Here is a 10,611-nt window from a genome sequence, read left to right as displayed (position 1 = left end):
TGTTAATTTGTGGCTCAAATAGATCCGAGACTCATATTCCTATATATTGTAAAGCTTTGGCCTCCATATAGAAACCAAAGCAAATACCATCTAGTTAACACCTGGTTCCTACAAATTCACATGTCTCTATAAGCTTGAGAAAATTGGACAAAAGGTGATAAAAAAGTTCTCAATTTTTTTAAAAAAAAACATTGACTTGGTCAAATAAGATTGAATGAAAAGTGAACTTGATTAGAGTAATTAAAAACTTTCAAGTGTATATTAATATTTCAATAACTTTTGAAAAGTCATCCCTCCCTCTTTAAATTTCAAAATTTCGTTCTCCATTATCTTTTTAATCTTCATTTCTCTCTCCTTCTTCCCCTTTTCGATTTCTCTCTCTCATCTTCTTCTTTTTTTCTTTCCCTCTTCCTCCATTTTCTTCTTCTTCTTTGTGGTCTTTTTTGCCACCATCATTCATCATCTTTTATCACGCTCTTTTTCTTTTTCTCTTTTTGGTCTTTATTTTTACAAACTGTTTTGCTTTGATTTTAAATTTTTTGAAGATTTTTTTTTAAAAGTCATATGTTGCAACAAGTTGCTTGTTGCAACATGTTAACAATCTGTTGCAACAAATGACAACATCTGTTGGAACAAATATCTTATTTGTTACAACAGTCATCTGTTGCAACATTTAGCATACCTATTGCAATAAATAGCCCACCTATTGCAATAAATTGCTAACCTACTGCAACAGGTGGTGGTTGGTGTGGCGGCGACGATAGGGGATAAAGAGGTAGCAACGGTGGTGGTGGTGGTAAAAGAGGAGAAAGTGGTGGTGATGGAGGAAGAAGAGAAAGAATTGGTGATGGTGGAGATGGTGATAACGACGGTGATGGCGGAAGAAGGAAAGGGGATGGCGGCAGCAAACGGGTAGGGTGGGAAGGGGGATGAGTGGGATGAATAAAGCTTAAAGATTTTTAAATTAATGTCAATAGAAATAATTTAAAAATTGTCATAACTACTCAATAATTAAGACTTGCATAACTTTTTGTTAATTTTGAAACTGTTTGTCAACCATTATTTTAAATTCCCACTAAGCACTTTTCGGTTCTCCATTGGACAACTTTACTAGCTAGTACGTTCTTCTTTATTTTTAGAGACATTTGAGTCACTACACTATGAGCCCGTTTGGATGAGCTTAAAAAAGTAACTTTTATGTATGAAGTACTTTTAGAATTTTGAAGTGCTGAAAGTTATTTTTATAAATAAGCAGTTGAATGTTTGGATAAAAGTGCTTATGTTGAAAATAAGTATTTGAATTTTAGGGTTAAAAGAATAAAAAGGGTAGCTTGGGAATTTAGTTAAAATATAAGGGATATAAAAGTAATTTCCATGGTCAAACAAAATGGCTTTAAGCACTTACAAAAAAAAGTTAGAAATCCTAACTTTTCATTTTTGACTGACTTTAAGAACTTTATGGCTTAAAGTTAGCATTAGATAAACACGTCCAAAAGCTAAAAAAGGGCTTATAAGTGGTTTGACCAACTTAAAGCCCATCCAAACGGGCTCTATATTCACTTACAAACTAATCTCTGATTCTTCATAGCTATTTCTAGTTTCCTCTGAGTAATAATACAATATACTTTACTTACGATTCTTTTTCGGTCGTTGATTTTTGGGTTAGCTGAATTCCCCACGTCTTGAACCAGCAGTAAGGAAATAATATTACTCATCTTTTGAGGTTGAAATAACATTCACTTTTAAACAAACCTTTGGATGTTGTTGTCTTTTTTTTTTAACTTTTGATGTTGGCTTCCTTATTATGTTGTTTACGCTGTATATGTGCAAGGGGGTGTTAAGAGTCCTACAATATTATATATGTATAGCCATGGGCTGTTGTGTTGGATAGTCCAGTCTATAGTCCTCACATGAACTAGTTTTTATGATTTAGTTATGCTCAAGATCTAATTTCTTTACAAGTAGAAACAACTTGTATGTCATAATATACATTGTATGTGCAACATCCATTTTTTTTATTTTCAAATAAGTAGGTAATTGTTTCTGGTTTAATTTTGTTGTAGCTGAATTCAAGTATTCTTCAACAGGAAAGTAAAGTGGGCCGTCGCTTCCCAAAGACATTTTTTCGTTTTGCGTGCTTGTGATGGATGCAAACACAAAGAGTGCTGGGGATATAAGGATGGCAGAGAACAAGAGAAACCCGAATGAAGTGGTTGTTATAATCTCTGGAGATGAAGAGGATTCTAAGAATCAAAGGTCTATTACTTCAGCTGATGGAGCCAATAGAAGAATATCACTTGATTCACTTTTAGGTTCACAGAATCAAAAGGATGAAGTTGCCAGGTCCAGTGCAAGCATCACCAAACCTCCCAAAATTCCAACAAATGAAACTCTCACTAGGAGGAAATCACTTGCAAGGTCAGTATACTCGAAGCCCAAATCAAGATTTGGTGAACAATCCTTGGCTATTGATGGCAGCTTGTTTGACGAACTAGCAGAACAAAGTGTAGGTTCCCCTCATGGAAATGTATCTAATAATGCTTCTCCTAGTGCAAAAGTGGATCCCAGTGGGAAATCATCAACAAGAACGGTATCAATATCTGTTACACCAAAGACGCCATTAATAGCATCACCTGGTGGTGTGGATGAACATGAGGAGATCTATAAGAAAGTGAACACAAGAAATAAAATGAAGTATAAGAAAGTAAAACTAAAAGTTTTTGTTGAATGGTTGGTGTTTTGCCTCCTTCTAGGGTGTTTGATTGCTAGCTTATTGGTTGATAAGCTGCAAAGTTTGACAATGTGGGATTTGGGGATCTGGAAGTGGATTGTGCTTGTTATGGTCACATTTAGTGGCATGCTGGTGACAAAGTGGTTCATTCATTTCATTGTCTTGTTGATTGAATTGAACTTTTTGTTAAGGAAAAAAGTGTTATATTTTGTTTTTGGTTTAAAGAAGAGTGTCCAGGTTTTTATTTGGTTGAGTTTGGTTCTTCTCACTTGGGTTCTGCTCTTCGCAAATGGGGTCAAACGGTCACGAATTACAAACAAGATTATCAATTACATTACATGGACTATTGCTTCGTTGCTTATAGGTGCATTTTTATGGCTTTTGAAGACTTTAATGCTAAAAGTTTTGGCATCCTCCTTCCATGTAAACACATTCTTTGACAGAATTCAAGGAGCTATTTTTCATCAATATATTCTGCTGACCCTATCTGGTCCCCCAATTATGGATTCCGCTCAGATGTTGGGAAGATCAAATAGTTCTGCCAATCAACTTAGCTTGTGCAGAACAAAGAAGGGAAAAGATGGGAAGGAAAAGGAAAAGATTGATATAAATAAGCTTCACCAGATGAAGCGGGAGAAGGTCTCTGCATGGACCATGAAAACTTTAATTGATGTAATATCTAATTCAGGACTGTCCACCATCTCTGGCTCCATCGGTGATACAGATTATGGTGGAGATAATGAACAAGCAGATAAAGAAATCAACAATGAGGAGGAAGCGATTGCTGCTGCCGTTCACATATTCAAGAACGTCGCTCAGCCTGGTTCCAAGTGAGAAAACTATGACATTTGTTGATTTTTCTTTGTTACAGTCTTAATTTGATCATGTTATGAATCATTCTAAATTTAGTCATGGCCTGTTATATATTTATTTATTTATTTTGTGTAGGTACATTGATGAATATGATCTTCGGAGATTCATGATTAAAGAAGAGGTGGATATTGTGCTCCCCCTCATAGATGTAGCCGACACTGGACAGATTGATAGGAAAGCTTTAACAGAATGGGTGGTATGTTTCAGAACTTTGACTCAGTTTCGAGGATTATACAATGTTCAAGCTGTTCTAATGGAACTTAATTCACATTTGATTACTAGATTCTCCATCCTCATATTTATATAGGTTGGAAGTAACAATAAAGAAGGCCCATTTTCTGTTAGGTACACTAATATATGACAAAATCCAATAGGGTCTAGAAGATTGTTGTAATATATTGTGCCAACTAGTGGAGTACCATGAGAGCTATCTTTACTTTCACATTATTTTCTAGTGGATCAGATTATATAAGCATGTCATACAGGGAAGAAGTCTTCTAAGAAGTAGATGTACAAGGTTGGTTGTAGTGGCGGATTTTTAGAATTTAGACGTTGTAGGTTCTAAATTGAGAGAGTGAGAGCTGAAATGTATATTTAAGAGTGTCTGTACTATTTCTTAGCTCATATATATAGGGTTGACCCATAATTAGACCCTTGAGATCCGACACTTCTTCGGACCCCATCTATACGTAACACGACTTTAGTGCATCGAGCTGCCTATTTCTTTTAATATATGATTGACGCCAAAAGCATTGGATTCGGCCAAACCTACAAGTCTTTTGTGGGATCTACCACCAATTTATTCACAGAATAACCACAACATGGCACTTCAAACTTATACAATTCCCTCATGAATGACTTGAAGAAATCAGAGAAAAACTGCAGAAAAAAAGTGTTTTTTTTATCAAAAGTTGGGCTAGAAGATATATATTTGTTTTTAATGTGAATCTCATTATTAAGGTAAAAACTAACGTAATATTTTCACAAAACCTCAACACAATTCTGTTGGCGTTTTATATGAGTCACAGGTTCTATTTCTCATGTAATTGTTGTGCAGGTTAAAGTTTTTCAAGGACGCAAAGCTCTGTCACATGCTTTGAATGATACAAAAACTGCAGTGAGGCAATTGAACAAAATAGTGACAGGAATACTCATTGTCATAATAATTATAATATGGCTCCTTTTGGTGGGAATAGCGACAACTAAAGTGATATTGTTTCTATCTTCACAACTCGTGGTAGCTAGTTTTTTGTTTGGGAATACTTGCAAGTGTGTATTTGAAGGTATTGTGTTTGTATTTGTGATGCATCCTTTTGATGTTGGTGATCGATGTGTCGTTGATGGCGTTCAGGTAATTAATGACTTCTAATTGCATCTTTTTTTCTCAATCACTTTCACATTTTTTATTTTGTTCTTGCAAATCAACAGATGATAGTTGAAGAAATGAATATCTTAAACACAGTGTTCTTGAGGTTTGATAACGAAAAGATATATTACCCAAATTCAGTCTTGGCCACCAAGCCAATCAGCAACTTCTACAGAAGTCCTGATATGAGTGATTCGTTCGAGTTCTCAATTGATTTCAGGACACATCTCGAGAAGATAGGAGCTTTGAAACAAAAAATAAAGAAGTGAGTAAAGTGATATTTTCATTTCTTTCTAGTATTCTGTATCGATTTAAAACTTGTATCTCATTTAATTCCTTATTTCTTTCTTCCGGTTCCAACTATTCTTTTCAACAAATTTCAGGTATTTAGAGAGAACATCCCAGTACTGGCATCCTAATCACAATGTCGTGGTGAAGGAAATTGAAAATTTGAACAAGATAAAGATGGTATTGTTTTTCAATCATACTATGAACTTTCAGAACTTTGGAGAGAAGAATAGACGGAGAACTGAACTGATCCTGGAGCTGAAGAAAATGTTTGAAGAGCTAAATATAAAATATGATCTTCTTCCTCAGGAAATTCATCTTATCGAACCAAAGGCGAGAAGCAGACAATAAATGATCTTCTCATCACTAGCTTACAATTACAAAGTAATACTCCTATATGAGCTCATACATTTTGCAAGTGTTTGTCATAAGAAATTTCAACTCTTGTTTGATGTAAAAGTTAAGAAAAAGCTGTTTATGTTGCTTTGGGTGAGGATATGAGCTGTATCAGAAAATGTTAATCCGACGCCTCCTGAAGCCAAATGCTCAACGTTTACCCCATTCGATCGGTAACATCCATTTCTCATTCTTCCTTCTGATGTGTAATATTTTGAAAGTAGCTTTTGTTAATAATCTGTAGTACGGAAATATTTAGAACAACTTTGGATAACTTGGTAAGAAATAACAAAGTTTAAAGAATATTTTCAAAACCAGAAACTTAAAACTAGTAAAGAAAATAAAATCTGAAACAGATCAGTAATAGTATAGAAAATGTTTTTTTTTCAAAGAAGAAAATCGAGCTTACTGAATGTATAGTGTCCTTAAGGAAATTATTCCCTTCAGGTACCTGAGGTTAATGGAATATATCCTCTCAGGATGAATGATTTTACTCATCGGTGTATCGCTACTTAAAACCATGGTGTCACCAACCCACTTAGCAGAAGTAAAGTACACTAAAATTTGTTTGTGTAGGAGAAGAAGAAGTTCAGAAAATTCGTTGTTAGAAATGAGAGAGAACTCCTCTATTTATAGACAACAAATGATAGTATGAACAAGTATTTATTGTGCTTTATCAGAGAGGTCAGAACCTTTTGAAAAAGTCACAACCTTTTCTGAAAAGTCACAACCCTTTGAAAAAGTTACAACCTTTTGAAAAATTCGCAACCTTTCAAAAAATTCACAATCCTTTAGAAAAGTCACAACTCTTCAAAAATGTCACAGCCTTTCAGAAAAGTTACAAACCTTCAAAAAAGTCACATTCATTCACAAAAATCACAACTCTTCATTTTTCATTCACACCTATTAAAACTCAATAATCCCCCGCATGAATGGGGAATGCCTCTAAGAAAGAGAAACAGACAAGTGTGTACTTTATTGTAATGACCCTCATGGTCATTTTTTCTTAAAAATTTACTATTTTTCCCTTCCGAAAGTTGTACGGAGTCATTTTTGGTCCACTGGTAAGGTTGGTTTGGGAACGGAGTGAAACGTTGTGAGTTATTATTTTGTTTGGTTTTTGAAGGTTTTATAGTTGAAATGATTGACTTTAGTCAATATTTGGAGTTTTGAGTCTCAAAATAGAATTTCGTCATTTCCATCAACTTTGAAACGTGACTTTTGGGTTAGTAGGACTATTGACTCGGATCCTGAGGTAGTTAGATGAGTTTTGAAGGAGTCTTTGTGTTTTGAAAGTTGAAAGCATAAGATTGTTGATCAAAGTCAACATTTGGTGATAGCAAGCTTAGAATGAAATTTCTTCAATTACATTAGCTCTGTAAAGTGCTTTTTGGACTAGATGTACTGTTGGATTGGGTTCCAAGGTTTTTTATTTGATTTTGAGCCATTAGACGTGATGCGGGAAAAGTTAAGGCTGAAGTTTGACTTTAGTAAAAGTTTGAGGTTAGAAAGATTATTTTTGATTTTTGATGATTCCACTTGGCCAAAGGGTGATATTTGGTCTATTTGAAGGTTTGGTTCACTTCCTGAAACTTTTGGATGAGTTTCTTGTCATTATTTGAAAATTTGGAGATTCTTAAGTTAAAGTTGACTTTGGTCAACATCGGGTTAAGGTGACCTTGTTTGGGTATACTAATAATTTTATTTAGTCTCAAATATTATTTTCAAGCTAGTATCATCTTTAGTTTGTGTTTGAAAAGTTTCGGATGAGTTTTGGGTGAGTTTTTAAGCTTTTTTGGGTGCTTTGACGCTATTTCAACAAATTTTGTTGACTAAAATATTTGTTATTAGTTTTAAAGATCGCAAAATTATTCTAAAGCTTCTGAAAGTTTGAGCATGAATTATTGGATTGATTGGTAAAGTTTGGTGTATTTTCGCTAAGTTGAGATTGAAATTTTATCGTGAAATATGAAATAAATATTTATCGAGCAAAAATAATATTTGTATGGGCAAACAAGTCCATAATTGAGTTTTGATTAAATGAGTAGGTTCGTATCATTATTTAAGACATATAGAAAAAATCGGGGATTTCGTTATCGTATGAGTAAGTTACAGCCTTTTTAGTGAATTTAAAGTTGCTGACTTTCTGGTATAAATTCTGTTGCAAGGGTATTTAAATTTTAGATTGTATTTATTTGGTATTTTGAGCATATTGGGAGTTCACGAGCTCAGAATGGAGTGATTCTTGCGGCATTCTTCTCCATTAAATTAATATGAGGTTAATATCTGATCCCCATTTTGGTATTCTCTCATTATTTTTTCATCTAGTTTTTTTTTCCTTAGTCGTGAAATTTTTGAGTAAAATTAGGGTTTTATTGATTTGGACTCAGATTTTGATGAAGAATTTATATTTAGGATCATTATGTTATGGGTAAACTAATTTTGACATGGCCTTATTGATTTATCATATTAACCGCGTATAAGCTTGAAAATTTGAGATTTTCCCAATAAAGCTAAAGTTTGATAAATTGAGGATTTCAAGGTCGATTTTTTTGATGAAATTTCATATTTAAACTTCCCTAAACATGAGTAAGATATTTTCAAAAAATATTTCAGATTTGAATGGGGTTTCGGACCTAGGTATTTGGAGGGGGAGGGGGGGGTTACATGAACATTTATGTTGAGATTTTGGAGTTTTGAGGATAATTTCCAACTTGATTGTTGATGATATTTTACAAGTGAGTTTCTAAAATCATGGAGAACATATTTTTCAAGAAAAAATCCATATTTGCTCTTACCCTTCAGTTTTGACTTTTTGGGGTCGTTTTAGACTCGATTTTTGAAAACAACAATATGGGTATCATTGTTCATATTCTTTTTTTTTATGAAAATTGTATATTTGATTAGATTTTGCATATTATGAGTCTCGACACAAAGGAAAAGTTCAAGTCCCAAGTTGATTTCTTCATTCTGAGGCAAGTGGACCTTTTTGACTCTTTCGCAAAGTGTTTTCGTCTTTGAATATTGGTGTATCGTGATTAGAAATTCATGGGAAAGATTGGGGATGTCCACGTGAGTGAAGTGACGAGTACTTACCCGAGAACTAGAGTCAAGCATGCGGGGTTGACTCAAAGAATATAAATGAACATGATTGAGTTAGAAGATTGTTTCTTTTATTGAATGCATGTATTATGTACATGTTGAATTGGTTGAGTGATGCTATTTGCCTTTATTGAGCCTTTGTTAATATTATGCTGTGATGTAACATTCTCAAAACGTTCATAAATGCCTTAAAAATGTCTTGGGAATAGGCCACTCGCGTAACGCATTATCCTTATTCTCTTTGGCAAATCCAAGTCCGGAATATCGATCAGGGGGTCAAAACCTGCGGGAAAATGGTCTCACTAGATTTTTAGGACTCATGTATCAAAATATGAATTTTGTCAAAAATTGCACAAAAATAGTGAGGTGCGCGGCATCTCCACATCGCCCACCTGTTTCCATTCAGTGTAATTTTCCCCCGAGTCAAAATCTGGCAAAAAATCTCATTTGCTAAAAATTGGCCTATCCCGGAGCAGCTCCACGTCGCGAACCTGGACAAATTTTTTTATCCGAATTCAGTTTTTAAGTAAGGGCACTTTAGACTTTTCTCTAATTGTTAGTTAATGAACCTCGACGTTTTTAGGGCCTAATTCTACTCTATAAACTACCTTAAACACTTAATTCCATTCATCTTCAACAATTCACCTACTCAAATATTTCTCTCTCTACAAGAACTCTCAAGGAATCCATTGAATACTTCAAAGAAATTCACTCAAACTCTCTATCAAAAACTCTCAAATTCTTCCAAATTCCTTGGTCTCCTCACTCAAGGTATGTAGGTATTGATTCATGGATTCTTTCATCCATGAAACTCAATCAATTTCTCAAAAAAAATTCTCAAATTTTTTATTATATTCAAGTATGGGATTTTATGGGTTTTATGATCTCTATTCAAATTGAATAAATTATGATTCTACTTATGGTTATGAATCTATTTTAAGATAAATTGATTGTTATTGCATTGAATTGAAGAGTTTTTCCATGAATTCTCCTACATTGATCTCTAGCGTTCATGAATGATATTATCTTCATGAATTATGTATGGACTGATAGAAAGTATATGATCATGCATGGTTTCAAGTCAATTTCATGATTTTCAAGTCAATCGATCATGTATTCATGTTTTACCCTAATTTTCAAGTATGAATTATGATTTTAAGATGAGTTATGAGTTGATCATGAGTTAAATGATTTTCAATGAAAGTTTTATATGATTTAAAGTTGAGATTTGTTATTTTAAAGTTAAAGTTATAATGATGATCAGATTCAAGATCAAAAGATGTTTAAAGATGGTGATAAGAACAATTCTCATCGAAGTTATGAATTTCTATGAATCACTCAATAGATGAACTATATCTAATATGTTTTAAAGATGGATTGATAGGCAGGTACTATTTTTCCCTACAATGTTATGATCATGTTTATGAGTTTCCGTTGGGATATTGACTAAGCCCCAAGAGGGATTCTAGGTGGGGTTCAGTCCGGTAACGTAGTTAGTTACCCAAGGGAATCCTAGTAGCAACCTAAAGTTCCAAACTACGTTGCCCACGTACATTTCCTTCATGGCCTAGCTAGTGGATCCACCTATAGCACAGTTGAGTTGAGTTGAGTTATTTTTGGAGTATGCCCTAGGAAGGTAGCGTCCCCTACTTCGATGCTGGAGTCATCGACCAGTCTCGATGCATGAGTCATCGGATTTCATGTAATAGCTCACATGGTCTTAGTTGTCGGTTAAAGGTCCTATCCCACACAAGTTAAAATTGAAATTATGAGATGTCAAAGTTATGAGATTATGATAAAATTTTACGATATACATTGACCAAGAGTTTATTATGATTTAAGTTACGTTACTTCT

The 10,611-nt window shown here is 34.0% G+C and overlaps 1 protein-coding gene across 5 annotated transcripts; it reads left to right on the top strand.

Moving 5' to 3' along the window:
• The first annotated feature begins 1,580 nt into the window (after nt 1-1,580).
• On the top strand, nt 1,581-5,741 carry LOC129899176 (mechanosensitive ion channel protein 10-like). 5 transcript variants are annotated; one of them, XM_055974021.1, is made up of 6 exons: nt 1,581-1,693; nt 2,088-3,561; nt 3,680-3,800; nt 4,662-4,955; nt 5,033-5,235; nt 5,354-5,741. In XM_055974021.1, the coding sequence occupies exons 2-6, from the start codon at nt 2,144-2,146 to the stop codon at nt 5,607-5,609; spliced, it is 2,292 nt and encodes a 763-aa protein (XP_055829996.1). In that variant the 5' UTR covers nt 1,581-1,693; nt 2,088-2,143; the 3' UTR covers nt 5,610-5,741. The 5 variants fall into 5 exon arrangements, with proteins under 5 accessions (XP_055829996.1, XP_055830000.1, XP_055829999.1 ...); XM_055974025.1 differs by having other exon boundaries at nt 2,064-3,561; XM_055974024.1 differs by having other exon boundaries at nt 1,581-1,723.
• Nucleotides 5,742-10,611: the final 4,870 nt, after the last annotated feature.

Source organism: Solanum dulcamara, chromosome 8 (assembly GCF_947179165.1).
Source record: "Solanum dulcamara chromosome 8, daSolDulc1.2, whole genome shotgun sequence".
Lineage (NCBI taxonomy): Eukaryota > Viridiplantae > Streptophyta > Magnoliopsida > Solanales > Solanaceae > Solanum > Solanum dulcamara.
The sequence above is the reverse complement of the archived record's forward strand: the minus strand, read 5'-3'. Positions and strand labels throughout refer to the sequence as shown.

Coding starts and splice junctions, on each gene's coding strand:
- LOC129899176 (XM_055974021.1), top strand. CDS start 2,144: ATGGATGCAAACACAAAGAGTGCTGGGGATATAAGGATGGCAGAGAAC. Junction 3,562..3,679: donor GTCGCTCAGCCTGGTTCCAA/GTGAGAAAACTA, acceptor TATTTTGTGTAG/GTACATTGATGAATATGATC. Junction 5,236..5,353: donor TTGAAACAAAAAATAAAGAA/GTGAGTAAAGTG, acceptor AACAAATTTCAG/GTATTTAGAGAGAACATCCC.